General features: G+C 37.5%; 1 protein-coding gene across 1 annotated transcript in view; it reads left to right on the forward strand.

Moving 5' to 3' along the window:
* LOC107550965 (solute carrier family 15 member 4-like) overlaps positions 1–15288 on the forward strand; it is a 42792-nt gene extending 27504 nt beyond the window's left edge. Inside the window, exons 8-9 of the mRNA XM_016232428.1 lie at positions 3002–3160; positions 15216–15288. Coding sequence (XP_016087914.1) covers positions 3002–3152 — 151 coding nt within the window. The 3' untranslated portion in view covers positions 3153–3160; positions 15216–15288. The remainder of the gene's footprint in view (positions 1–3001; positions 3161–15215) is intronic.
* Positions 15289–15405: the final 117 nt, after the last annotated feature.

Genomic DNA, 15405 nt, shown 5'->3' on the forward strand with positions numbered 1-15405 from the left:
CAAACACACGCGCCCGCCACACACCAGACAATGCCTTGGGGCAGTTCTACTTCTGTTCAATTTTCCCCAGAAATATAAGTGAAGGTTTTTTCAATCTGGGTTTAGAATCTCTTGGAAGTGCAGAAGTGAGGTCTGTAATCTGCAGTGGGTCGCACTTTTAGCCAAAGAGTGTTTTATTCCAGGCATAATTTGTATTCCGATCTAAATCTGACACGCCACAGCCACAGATCAGAGCGGAACGCTTCTGGTGTTTGGGCAAGGGGTGGAGGGGGGAATGAAAGATGAGAGGGAAGAGAGGAAAAAAAGTTACTGTTTTGTTAACTGAAGCGCTTTGAGTTAGCGGCGTGCTGTAGATGCTCTGCATCACACACAGCTATTTTAAGCATATGAAATACAAGGTCATACCCCTTCAAAATGGCAATATGTGCATGTCAGTATGATGGAGGGATCCCACGAGGAGTTATCTGAATGGCACCTGCAACATTGTTATTATTGGATCAAGCTTTTAGATAGTCCAGGCTGACAATCTCTGTTCCACTCTGAGTACCTGCTAAACCCAGCTGCCTGGTATAATTTTGTGTGTGCGAGCATGTTTTTATGTGTGGGAGATAAGCTGTTTTTGACCTGTGTGAAGCGCTGGCATTGACCTGACACTTAATCCATCCAAATTAATGGACTCTTCATACTTTTTTCATTCACTGTTACATGCACTTACTCTCCAAACATCCACACATGTATTTGATACCACTCTGACACACTGGGCTGGAAACACACACGCTCACACATGTTCAAAACCTAGTTTTTCAATGGCTGCTGCCAATATTTAGAAAGCACACGCTCAATAGTTGATTTATTGCTGATGTATATACTGCAATTATTTACATGTACTGTTCAATAGTTTGGGGTTGTTAAGGTTTTTTTTTATGTTTTTGAAAGACGTCTCTTATGCTTACCAAGGTGGCATTTATTTGATAAAAATACAGTAAAAACAGTAATACCGTAAACTGTTTATCATAACTGCTTTGTGTTTTATTTTAAAATACAATTTATATTTATATACAATTGCAAAACTAAATTTTCAGCAGCCTTTACTCCAGTCTTCAGTATCACATGATCTTAGGGCTGAGCGATATAGCTAAAAAAATGACGATATAATATTATATAATGATATAATATCAACGATATAATGTTTCATATCGTTCGGTATAGATAATTATTGACATTTTTTATAACCTTTTTTAAAACAAAGAGCAACAGAAATGTTTTTTTTTTTAATTTAACCATGGTATTTTTAAATTAACCCAATTTATTGGGACAAACAACAAATATTTTTTTGTTTTAACAGTCAAACACACAATAAAAATTAAACAAATATCTAATTTCTAATGCTTTATTTGCAGATTAAGGTTTTAAGGAAACTTTTGGCTTGCCTCCCGAGGCCACAGGAGGGTGCAATGAGCAAAATAATGCAGCACATTTAAATTGTCAACGCAAGGAAATAAATGTCTATAAAAAACCTACATTACGTCTAAATTAACTCCTATAAATCAAATATAATTTCGTAAATTGCATAAACAATTATGAACAAAACAGCATCATGTATTTCATGCATTGCTTAATACAAAGAGCCAAATCGCCCATCACGCTGATTGCGTTTAAAAACATAAGAGACGCAGTGAAAAGGAATAAACCTCCACAAATTCGCGACGTGTTTTCTAAAAGTTTAAACTATTTTAACTTTTCATGGCTACATCTCTTGTGTGAGACGCGACTGCAGCAGTCATATTTGTCCGTCAAAATGCGCTGAATATGCGTTCTGTGTGAATGTCTTGGTTTCGGTTTTCACCTAATCAAGATCTTCTCCGCATTTGAGATTCTATATTTCTCTAATATTTTGAATGCATAACACAGCAGCGGCGCATCTCGTGGGCTAGACTAACAAAACATTAAAATGCAACAACGTCACTCACATCATTATCACCGCATCTCGTGAGCCACTGATGACGCTCCCTGACGCTCTCCTAACATTCAAATGCAAATGTTTATTTTAAATTCGACTGATATTCATTTTTTATTCACAATCTCCTCATCACAGGCAGGCACAGCACTCAATTCAGCATGTTTTCGTTTTTGTGTGTGCTGTCTGCGTCACTCATAGCACGTGCCTATATTGCGCACTATATCAAACATTTTTAATTCTTTAATTTTAATTTCTAATCAGATGATTTGCTGATCAAGAAACATGTCCTATTATTATCAGTGTTGAAAACAATGTTGTGCTTCTTAATATTTTCGTGGAAATTGTGTTACTTTTTACTCTTTTTAGGATTTTTGATGAACAGTTCAAAGAATGCATTTTTTAAATGTAATGTTAGTTTGTAACATGGCAAATGTCTTTACTGTCACTTTTGATCAATTTAATGTGGCATTTCTGAACAAAATAATTAATTTCTTTAAAAAAAAAAAAAAATTAAATTAAGTGACCACAATCCTTGAATGGTAGCATTTTTGTGTGTGTATATATAACATTATCCTGTTCTATACCTTTCTTTGGTCTTTAATGTTCTTTAAGTGAACTTACAAATCTGTAAATTTGTCAAGTAGAAGTTCCGTTTTAAAAGTACCAAAGTAATATAGTACAATTTAATTATAGCACACGATGTGCACAAAATTGTTCCTATTTGAAAACACAAAATATGTATCATCCATTGCTCTATCTGTAGATTTTGGAATAAAGCAAGGAAGAACTAACACTTCTGTTAATTTACAAAGAAGACAAAATACTTTGTCAATTCATCTCCTTGGTATTATATATAGGCTAAAATCTATTGCAAATTAAAATGCACAGTGCACCTGAAATTCTTCACTGATGTCTTTTTATGATTATGACAGAAAGGTCTTGATATGCTTCCGTTTATTTTAAATGTTGTCAGTGTGATTCTGAACTCTTATAATGTATTTATTCATCTTAATCTGTTACCTTCTTTCTTGCCCCTCTCAGGCATTTTAGAGACAAAGAGGCTGGACATTGTCCACACACGAGGTCCCATCCCACAGTCTCTCGGTGGAGTTACCTACTATGCAGCCGATCTACCCATATGGTGGCAAGTGCCTCAGTACATCCTCATTGGTGTCAGCGAAATCTTTGCTAGTATTGCAGGTAGGTGGTCCTTTGCAAACACTGCTGAACACACACAAAACTCTCAATTTCACAAACAGCTTATGAAGTGACCCATGTTCTGAATTTTTTTTTAGCTTTTTTTGTAATTAATACGTTTGTAAGGTTTCTTGCATCAGAAATATCGCACTAAATTTATTGGATGAAATGTTTGCTTCTGTACCTTTTAGACTGCTATATGTGAATGACCACTGTTATGATTAACTAGCCTCTTCACATTTGATCCCGAAGTCTGAATACGATTAGGTGTTGATATGTAAACATGGACAGTCAAACCTTAATGTGCTTTTGCAGTAGCATGTCAACATAATTCACTGCTGTATTAAAATTGATGTTCTCCAGGCAATGGCCTTTTTAACATTTAGTGGTTCCTGAGGTGATACTGAGCCTGGAAAGACATTTGAGAGGAGATGATCATGATAAGAAACACCTACAGCACATTTGTGCTGATATTTTGATGGTAGAATTTAGTTTCACATCAACTAAGATGCATGGAATGAATAACTCGTCTAGATGAGTAAACATACAGCATTGCCTTAAAATGAGTGTGTCTTTTGTGTCCCTCCAGTTTTCGGTCTCCTCTGTGTACTGTAGAGTTTTTTCCATAGGATCATTCATCTGTCCTAATGGCCATGCTAATCAATGTGTGTCCTTTTAAAAACTGCAGTAAACTCCTCTCTGCCTTGCCTTGGTGTAGCAGCTCTTGTCTGAGCCGTTGCTGAAATTGCTTGCTAAGGAATCCATGGCTGTATCAATCAGGACCGATCGATCTGGGCTTGGCGATACATTATTGCAGTTAAGATGACCAGGGAAAACATCTCTGTCCTGCTGGAATACACTAAGAAAATATCAAGAAAGTCTCAAGCAAGTGGGCTTGAGATTAATGAGAAAATAGATGAAAGGAAACTAAATCAATTCGTGTATCATTCGATCATTCGTTTTTTTATTTAATATTGAAAGTAGAAAAATTAGAAAACGGCTCCCTTGTTTCTCACCAAACCTTCAGTATACCTTCAGAAGTGCACAGGAAATAAGCAGCAGTCATATTTAAAGCAGTTTAAATTAATATTGAGTACTGATTGATGTTCACTTGGATTTTTTCCCCATCGAGGGGAAATAACTTAAATACTCTGTCATTTATAGTCCTATGGTAAAATGTGTATTTTTAATTGTGTAACATTACGTTCAAAATAACTACAAAATGTCATGCCTTTGAAAAAATAAAGAGAACAACAGAATGCGCTGCTTTAGCGCGTCTCAGTCTCATTGAGCATCTTTCTGGCACATGCCACAAACATGAACCACACAGCAAATACTCGTCTTTTAAAAGGCTTCATTTAGATTCTTTTACATTAAATGCATCATATAAGTCACTTTGGAATAAATCACAGTAGGCCTATGTATCATGATAAAAAAAGCGACTTTACAGTCTGGAAATACTTTTAGGCTATAGCAGATTATTTCTTGGACCCCCTATCAATTTAAGAACCGCTGGTCTACACAGAAGAAAGACCTGACCAATTAGCAGAAAGGGGCATTTAATTCCCGCCCACGTGTAGAAATCGAATATTCAAGCTGTTTATTCATTTTGCCACCCATGAACGAAAAACGTAAATTTAAGCTGAATTCTCGTTTTTCGTTTTTTGGAAAAAAACGAAAAAGGAGCCGTTTTCTCATTTGTCTATTTTCAATATTAAATCAAAAAATGAATGATAGAATGATACACGGATTTAAGTCCCCTAACAGCGTTTGTTAGAACAATTGTGTGGACCTCCTATTACTACCTTCACTGCTGAGATCTACAGTAATTACAGCAATTTCTGTCATGATAAGAATCTTAAATTTCATTCTGATTCCACTTAATACATCTAGTTTCTGGTATTTTTGATAAATGGCCACATAATTGCTAATAGCTATATTATTATATATAGTTCATTAGTTTTGCTTCACTCTTTTTCAGTGAGTGAGTCAGATGTTCATTCTGTAATATTCAGTGAGTGGCTGAGTGATCTGTTTAAGGCTGATGAGTTTAAGATTCATCAGTTCAGAAGAGTCCTCAGTTAGCGAACCAAGCTACACTGGTCGCACTGAATGTTTGCTGTTGTTAAAATGATTTGATTCCAGTGTTTTTTTAATTAAACCGATTCTGAGTAAGGTTATCGAATCCCAGCTCCGTTTCCTTATGCTGGTCATTTTCTGGAGGTTTACTGGTTGCAGTTATGCATGGCACTTGTATTATTTGTGTTTGCTGTATCAGCTCTATATTTACCGCTGGTTATGTGCGCACCTGTCTGTTGTCCATACAAATTTTCACACAGGTTAGCAATGTTCTTTTCTCCCTAAACACACAGCTGTGTTCATTTCGACCCTTCAGCTTCTCTTCCAAGGTCAGGTTCAAATATGCTTGTTTTCCTCTTAGACACACACCACACTGGTAATTTCACACCCATTTCACGCACAGAGCAAATCAAAGGCTGCTCGTCCCCCCCTTATCCTTTATGAACCAACAAGACTAATAAGTAGCATTTGGCAAAGGCAGGGAAGAACACTCTCCCTTCATGCTGAATTGTAGAGAACACTTTACTGATTACTGGATTTCTTCTCTACCCCCTTAGAAGACGTGTTTCAAATCAGATCGTCACCCATGGTTTATGCTGCTTCAAATAACGGGATGTTTTTTTTAGTCTGGATGATCTTGCAAGGACTTTCAATGTCTTTGATAGACAACTATGAGAGAGGAGGTTATCTGTAAGGCTACACTCACCGCAATCTTTTTCAGTCCTGTTTTTTATGATCTGTTAATTTGTTAATTTAGTCTTTTAAATATCAGATAATGTAACCTTTTTATGACTAGATAAGGTTAATTCCTATTGTATAATGTCATGTTGTGCAACTCCCCAAAACAGATATTTCTGAATTAATAATACATTTTTGTTAATTCAGAAATCAATGAATAATTCATAGACATAGTATTTGTCAGGGCTTAAAGTTCTCCGTCACCGTGCCGGATCTCCGGCGTGCAGTGTTTGGCTGCGGAAAAAATAATCCTACATTTAAAAATAACTTGTTGATATCACTTTCGAGTCCATGAGTTTGCCTACCAATGGTATGAGAGGAGCACAGCTTTCACTCTCAACCAAACTAACATTACTAGCCAATCAGAATTTTTCTCTTATAACTTTTATAAACACGAGAAGCGCATAATATCCAACTGCAGAGTCGCAGCCCTGATGAATGGAGAAGGGCGACACGTTGAAAAAGCTGCGAGGCGCAATGGTCAAAGATGTCCATCTAGCGCATTTACATAGAAAAACTAATTAAAAAACAGCGGAGCTTTGTAAACAGCTCAGAGTAATCATGTCATCTCCATAAGAATGATATGATTGCCAGAACAAATTTACCGGGATTTTTGAAAAGGTACTGTTCACACATGATCTCTTAATGGTAGCTTACCGGTAATTTACCAGTAAAGACTCTATGTGTGAAAGGGGCTAAACTCTTCCTCTGTATATGCTGTGAATTTGAATTGTTTAACGTTCATCTGGGAAAACGGCATTTTCTCAATATATTTGTAACGTAAATCATTTATAAACCTTTGCCAACACAGGAGAATACATCATATTTAAATATGCCATTTATTGTACATCGCAATTTCAAAATAAAAGTTTCTGAGTTTGCATGTGGCCAAATATTACAATTGAATGGATTTAAACATCGTTTAATCACGCTGTAAAGTGAAACGTCACCACTCACCAGGCCGCTGGCGCCCTCTGCAGGTATTTGTTATAATACATAATGTACTTAAAGGCACAATATATAATTTTCGGCGCTGGAGGGCGCGTATTCAAAATAAACAAAGAGACAAAGGCGTAGTTTGATGATGCTGTGACTGAGTGTGAAATCATGGGAGTTCGGCAGGCGACACAGTGACACTATGGACATGGTCCGTGTCACTAGTTAAAATTGCTTATTTTTCTGGATTTAAACATTCTTCGAAACATTTGGGATAATGTAAGTACACAAGTCAGCAAAATATATAACACTGTTCTAGTGTTTTTTTTTTTTTTTTTATTTAAAAAAATCTTACATATTGTTCATATTATGTATAGGCATATTACATTATGTATTTTAACAGGGTTGTTCAATAAAACCATGTAATTACTTGGTTTTGATACTTTATTTGAGCCAATTATTATTGCATCATCATTAGTTTATATATAAATAGTCATACTAAAGCCTGGTTTTCAATTAGGTCTGTATGTGTTACTAAAAAATATCAAATTACTCAGTTGTCAAAATAATCAGTAGATTACTTGATTACCAAAATAATCATTAGTTACAGCCCTAGATTAGTTAAAATATTTCAAAATACAACTGCATTGTTTTACTTTTTATAATAAAAAAAGTTGAAAATTTCTTAAAAATAGTATTAAAATATTGTCTTGTTCTAGTGAACCAAGTATCTGTATTTTGTCTCATCTCGTGAGCTAAGTGTGTTGTCACACCCCCTAGTGTCGATAAGCATTGATATAGCTCATAATTTTCCAAGTGTATGATATAGCTTTCATTCTTCAGGTCAACCATATATTCATGATAAAAAACCTGAATAAGGAAAGCAATAACTTTGCCATAGTATCCTTTCAAATGTTAAAGTTGCCACAGTCATTGCATGCTTTGCATGTGTTGCCCCATCTCCGCCCCGCCCCCGGAAAAATATCAGGCCCAGGATTTTTTTTTGCTTTAACCCCTAATTTGTAAAATATACTTTTTGTCTTGAGAAAAAAAAATCTAAAATGCTCTTGAAAATGCTGGGAACTCAGAAATTAGTTTAGGTTTCAAATGCAGCAGGGTTCACATGGGTTATTAAAAAGACTTTGAAGTCTGAAATTTGAATCTACTAATTTAAAGGGTTAAAATGTCTTAAATATGCATTTTTTTCCTGGTTGGCATGACATTTTCTTAGAGGTCTTAAATCTGAAAAAATATAGCCATTTAGTGCAACTTCATGTTGTTACATCTTGTTTATGTATGTGACATTTTGCACACTTTTGATTTGTTACAGAATTAATCCACATTTTGATTGAGTCACTTTCAGTACAGTAACCCATTTATTAAGGCAGACACTTGCTTTGTTCCTGAACGAATCAGCCATTTGAATGAATCTGTGAAACAAATGACTCAGCTCACTCATTAAGACACTTCCTGTGTCCCAGTTTGCTGACTTGAACTATGCACTTAAAGGATGCATACTTTTGAGTGTTTAACAGAATTGTAGGCAAGCTTTGGGACATGCTACTTCATCTTAACAGTGTCTTACTCTGTTGTTTTGCATGTATCCTGTCACCATTTAAACTGCGCTGTCAATCATCTTGTTACAGTTAACATCATCCACATTTCATTTCATTTCATTTCCTGCCGTATTGGAGAGAAATAAAGTTTCACGTTGATCTGCCAGTCGTGTCTTTCATCCCAAGAATTCTCCTCAGGTGTTTACATAATGATGCTTTTAAAAGTTGTTGACCAAACGTATCTTTATACAAGTTTGCAATGTTGTTGCAGATTAAATATAATGTTAAATAAACAGTTTTTCATTAGGTTAGAAATTTATTATGAATCACTCAATCCCATTTATCTGCTTGACCATTGGTCTGGAATATCCACCATGTTGGTAGTTTTTTAACACTTTGTGGTTCTAATTGAATCCTTGTCCAACATGCAATGTGTTGTGGGCAATATTTGCCATTAGATTTTGCAGGGATCTGGACTTCGAATTCCCATCAGAAATAGTAATACATCCAGGTACTTTTGGGGTACTCATTTCAACATACTACATTTTGGGACACACTAATTCTAATTTCGAGTACTATTTAGGACACATAAGAATTGGGATGCAGCAAGTGACTTGCTGCCACCTACTGGCAGTTTTTAGTTTCATATTTAAAGGGGTCATATGATGTTGCTAAAAAGAACATTATGTTGTGCATTTGGTGAAATGCAATGTTTATTATTTTCCACATAATGTACATTATTGTTGCTCCTCTATGCCCCGCCTTTCTGAAACGCATCGATTTTTACAAAGCTCATCGGTCTGAAAAGCGAGGTGTGCTCTGATTGGCCAGCTATCCAGTGTGTTGTGATTGGCTGAATACCTCAAGCGTGTGACGGAAATGTTACGCCCCTTAACATACTGTGATGCCCTATGTCCAGGTGCGACAACACGAAAACAATAACACCCCATTACAAACGAGGCATTTGTTGCATCCAGTGGGGACATAATTACTGATTATAATGACTTATACTGTCTTCTTGCATCGCGCCGCGTAAACCTAAAACCATGTCTGCATTTGTGATCGGAGAAACGACAAACAATAAGCGCTACTCTACACTGCTCAAAACTCGCGTTTGAATCGTCAGTGGCAAAATCTTTAAATATAAAAAATGTACTTACAGGCTGTGAGTCAGAAGCGCCAGACTGTCCTTGCAAAGTTGGAACTGCCCCACTTTATAGAAACAGACACTGGCATTGTAGGCTACTCTCACAGGAAACAGTCCTCATCCTCCGCAAAATGCGCTGCACACATCTGAATATTTGTGTTGAAGTGTTCTGGAACAGTGTTCTAGTGATTTCTAGTTGTCTTTTGGAAGGCCAAACAAAGTAGTTTAGCTTTCACAATGAAACACACAGCGTCACACACGGTGGGCTAGAGCGAGCGGCGGCCGGCAGGCTTGAGAACGGCGCGGCCGGCGGGCTTGTGGCAGCCACATGTGACGACCCCGGGCTGGCCTCCGCTTCGTTCACGGTGAAAGCCGATCCGGCGATCCACAGCTCAAAGTTTATGTATTTCCTCAGCGACCAGCACAGATCAGCTCTAGGAATGGCGAAGCGGATATAGTCCTCTTTTGGAAGGCCAAACAAAGTAGTTTAGCTTTCACAATGAAACACACAGCGTCACACACGGTGGGCTAGAGCGAGCGGCGGCCGGCAGGCTTGAGAACGGCGCGGCCGGCGGGCTTGTGGCAGCCACATGTGACGACCCCGGGCTGGACTCCGCTTCGTTCACGGTGAAAGCCGATCCGGCGATCGACAGCTCAAAGTTTATGTATTTCCTCAGCGACCAGCACAGATCAGCTCTAGGAATGGCGAAGCGGATATAGTCCTCTTTTGGAAGGCCAAGCAAAGTAGTTTCGCTTTCACAACGAAACACACAGTGTCTTCAGGACATGGCGGCGGCAGCAACAATACTACAGCGAGAATAAAAGTTACGCCTTCTTTCTTTGCATGAACATTTGGGCGGTGTTATGCAAATCTTCCCACATTGTGACGTAGACATGTGGGGGCGTGTTAGAATGAGCCGTTTTAGGTAGGCGTGGTTGACTCTTAACTTTTATAAAGAAGATCTCTTTGGATTTGAGACTTTAGTCTTTGCAACTTTGCAGATCTTCGTTATGCACCAAGAGCTTGTAACACTCCAAAGAGAAAGGAAAAATTTAAATCTCATCATATGACCCCTTTAAAGTATTTTCAAGTAAAGAAAGATCACTTCCTTAAATTAAGAACAATCTCATAGCATTATTTATGCAATTGTAAATGCAGTGTCAAAAACACACTCAACAAAAATATTGTCTAATTATTATTATCAACAAAATCCCTGAAAATGTCAAGACATTTTTTATTTTTATAGCATCACCCCTTGTGTACAGTATTCATTTTTATCTCTTTATTCAAATGTATTTCTTAAGTTCTTAAAAAGGTCCGAAAATCTTTAAATTTGACTTTAAAATGTGCAGGAACCCTGTGCAGTTTCTTTAATGGTAAAATAGGAAAACATACAAGAAACAGAACTGAGCTCATTGACCGTACAAATACAAATAGACAAAACCTGACCATTGTTACTGCAAGGTTGCTTTAAAGTTATTCTACAGTTTCTCTAATGTGAACAGATTGGTTTTAATTTACTGGTTGGTAATTTAGTGTTCATTTGGCGGTTCTGTGTTGCAGTGCTAATTTTAATAAATCGATGCCTTCATACATATATAATGTAATGTTTCGACGATACATATATAATGTAATGTTTCTTTTATGAAATTCTAAACCAGTAAAACAATTTCCAAACCATTCCATAAAGAAACATCTCACAATTTTGAACAGTACTGTGGGTGCAGCAAAAACGTTACACCACATGACATTTTTAGAATCAATACATTTAAATTTGAAAATGGTATAAAAGTTTTTCTAAAACCATAACATTTCAGCAGGAATACAAAGAGTACATTTCTATGAACTAGATTTTTAATATACTTTCTTTTTTAGACACTCTTATTTGTCATTGACCAGGTTTCCAATGCCAAACACTGTCTGTGTAAATGCAGCCTAAATTTAAATATACCTGCCTATTTTGTACTTATAGCCCCAAAGGACACCTCTCCCCTTTGAGACTCTTGTTCTTAGGAACAACTTTTTTCCCCCTTAATGTGCACATCTCATGTATATGATTTTCAACCAGAAATATCCTTGCACACAAAGTTAAACAGCAGCATTTGCCCTCTTTTTGTTAACACAGCGGCCCACTCCAAAATAAACAAGCGATATCTTTTGTTTTCCCTTTCTCTTTCTTCTACTTTCTTGTGGGGATAGTGGCTGTCCCTAACAGTTAACATCTTCATTTCATTTTTTATCTGCGGACCCGAAAAAATTGAAAGAAAAGAGGTGCAGCGCCGGTGAAATAATATGTCCACGGTGGACATAGCGGCCTCTGATTGAATTTCCAGCAGAATGGGGAGATGGGGAAGGCTAAGTGTAATCTTTCGCTCCTCCATCACGTCTCCAGGGGTTCGAGTATTGTGGAAAGCTATAAGACACTATCTGCACAGGCACTTTTTAAACCTGAAGAGAGCCATCAAGCTATGAGAATCAATACAAGAGGCAGCCTGCCGCTTCCTGATCACAGACAGCTGTGAAATGATAGGGAAATTGGAGAGGTGTGAAGACTGCATCAAAAATATTAAGATTAAAGACGCTGAATAGCATGTCACCCACTGCAATGAAGATAAATTTTGCTTTCTCATTTTCTTGAATAGTCCTTTTACATCTGAACATGAGTGGGAAGATGGCCATGGCTAGAGATTGTTGTGTGACGCAGTGCGAATCATTCTACGAACATCCGGCACGTAGCATAATGTAGTTGCGCATATGATTTTGTCATGTACATTTTGGGTATGTATCTTAAAAGAAAATTTCATCTTCTCTGAGAAGGACGCCGGCATGCTAATTCACAAGTTTATCCAGAAGCTCAGCTGTAGGACATTTATTCGTCAGTTACGAAACAAAATATCTTGGCTCTAGATTTTTTGGGGGAGAAAAAACTCCTCAACTCCTACGGGTAACCAGACTAAGATTTAATGTGACTGCAACAGCTGCTAAACACAGGTTTGTCTCCGATAACTTCATGTCTGTGTGGCGATGTGCTGACACACTTTTCGTAGTCAGCTCTCTCCATCTCATCCCAGGTCTCCAGTGTCCCATGCCTCCCATGAAATGCAAATGCCTCCTGATAGCATGGAGGACCCTTAAAATAAAGCCTCAACGCTCCATCCCTACCCCTGGGGAACCTCCAGGAAATTGGATGGCAAGAAATGTGACAAATGTCTCTGGAAATTCCCTCCTCTGGCCCTATTCTGTTTGAATAAATCCTTTTTTAATGGACTCCATTGCCAGCTCGCTTTGTCGTGGGCTGTCGGATGACAGCGGAAGCCGAGTTGATTCTGATTTTTCACATTTTTGTAGACACGCACTTGCACGCACACACACATACACACACTACCTGCGGGAGATGTGTGTGGACTGCTGTTGAGGGGACAGACCTAAAACCTGATTCTTTTTTTCTCTACTGGGAATTTTAATTATATATCGTTCTCTCTGAAAAATGTTAAAGGCTAATGATTTTCAGAGAAAGAAAAAGCGCCCACTGCCTGACTCTGCGAGGGGAAAAATGAAAGCAGAATATTTCAAGTTTAACTTGTTTTCTTGCTTTTGAATAATTCAGCTCTGAAGTTAGAAAAGGTCAAGTTTTATATTTTCTTTTTCTTTTTGCGTGATAGTGTGAACGGTCGTGTCATTAGACTCTTGTTGCCATGCTCACGTCATTGAGACACCTTATGGATCTGCTTTTTTCCTCTCTTAACTCTTACTTACACTCTGCTGCTTAACCAAAGCAAGGCTTTTGCATTGGGGTTCATTTATTAATCAATCCAAGAAACTCTGGCCTTCATCACTTTGCTCGACACAAGCCACTTTTACTTCCAAATGGAAGAGCAGTATTATGAGTTTGGAAGGTCAATGCATTAGGGATCCTTCATGTGAGTCATGTAAAAAGTACCTTTTAGATTCAGATTTACATATGTATGTAACCAAATAATGTAAATCCAATGGTTTTAGAAAAACAGAACTCATGACATTTTCACAGTCTTCATTGATTTTGAACAGTTGCTGTAGTTTTAATAGTGTTTCCTGAGCCCTGGGCTTCTCAAGCATCTGATCGTTGTCGTCTAAGGATGCAGACACGGTCTCCATGACACGAACAGCACTTAGAAAAGGTCAGCCATGCCTGCAGACAGCTATAAGCACTGTAATAGAGCAGCCGAGTTCCTTCATCTCGCTCTTTTGCTTCTCTTTTTCTCTCCGCCCCTCCTGCCTCCACATCTCCTAATGTGTGTTTGTTTCAGAGCGTGGGATTGTGGGATGGGATTAGATGATCTCTTTTGCTCCGTTTGGTGGAGTACCTCCCTCTTCTTTTTAGCTATTTTACCCTTGTGCTCTCTCTCTCTATCCATCCATCTATCTATCAGAGAAGATTCATGGCCTAACCAGGCTCAGTAAACGAGTCTGACAGTTGTACCCACAAGCCATAATTTAAAAAATGACAAGTTTGAGGCGCCATGAAATTATCAATGTCAGCCAGCAGGCAGCCACCACTCAGGGTTAAAAAGAGATTTGATCTTTTCTTTCTGCTTTGTACATCCTCTATTTTTTCTGAACTACTTCATCTTTTCTTTCCCCCACTCAGCTTCCTCCTTATACTACTTTTTAATCCCTCTTTTTCTTCCCCTGTCTCTTTCAGTAAACATTTAAGGACGTGTGCTGATTTTGGCAGTTGAGTAGGTGTTTCTGAGTCACTCAGACCTTCAGCTGAGTGATATGGATGTATGGACACACACACACACACACACACACACACACACACACACACACACATACATACATTCATCTCCAGACATGTTATAAGGATTTAATTCCTGTTTTTTTTTTGTCTGATGTCTCTGCTTTATCGGGATGTCAGCAATGCATGGAGAACTAGGAATGCCACTGAAAAAGTCTAATGCATAAATCAATCAGTTATCAGATAATTCATTCAAATGTAAATAAGTCACAAACTGACAAATGCATTTACATCTGTACAATTTAATTTCAATTTAATTTTATTTAATTGTAATAAATTTTATTTTAAAAAAGCATTAAAAGATAAACATAATTTACAGATTACTTTTCTTTTTGCTTGTGTAATTGTTACATTTAAAAGTGATTCATCAATTTATTTTCATTTTAACTTAACATTTTTAAACATGAATTAAGTGGCACTCCTGGTCCACCAAAACAGGGTGAATTTACTAAGCATGCACATATGTTGCATATCATGCTGCTTACTTTTAGCACGGCATCATGTTTATTTAAGTCATCGACTTTTTTCGCAAAACACTACTTTCTATGCAAAAGATGCTCATTATAGATTACGTTTTATTCACAAAAGTCTGAGCTGTTTGCTTGCTGGTTGATACAACTGTATAGAAAGGTTATGCAAACACCCTGTTACAAATTAATCTGCTCATGTCATTTTTTTAACCATGGTCTTTTCCACAAGACTCTATTTTTGTTGTAAATGTGAAGCATAGAGTCCCTTGGATGCTTTTGAGGTTCTGATCATGCTTTTGAAGCAAACTTCTGACTTTCATCATTGATTTCTGCATCATCTTGTGTTTGTAGGTCTGGAGTTCGCCTACTCTGCAGCCCCACGCTCCATGCAGAGCGCTATAATGGGCCTGTTCTTCTTCTTCTCTGGAATCGGCTCCTTTGTGGGATCAGGACTACTTGCTATCGTCTCTATCAAAATCATTGGCTGGATGTCCTCGCATAAAGACTTCGGTAAGACTTGAGTGAGGGAGAGCGTTAGAAG

This window comes from Sinocyclocheilus grahami, unplaced genomic scaffold, assembly GCF_001515645.1.
Source record: "Sinocyclocheilus grahami isolate Dianchi unplaced genomic scaffold, SAMN03320097.WGS_v1.1 scaffold410.1, whole genome shotgun sequence".
NCBI lineage: Eukaryota > Metazoa > Chordata > Actinopteri > Cypriniformes > Cyprinidae > Sinocyclocheilus > Sinocyclocheilus grahami.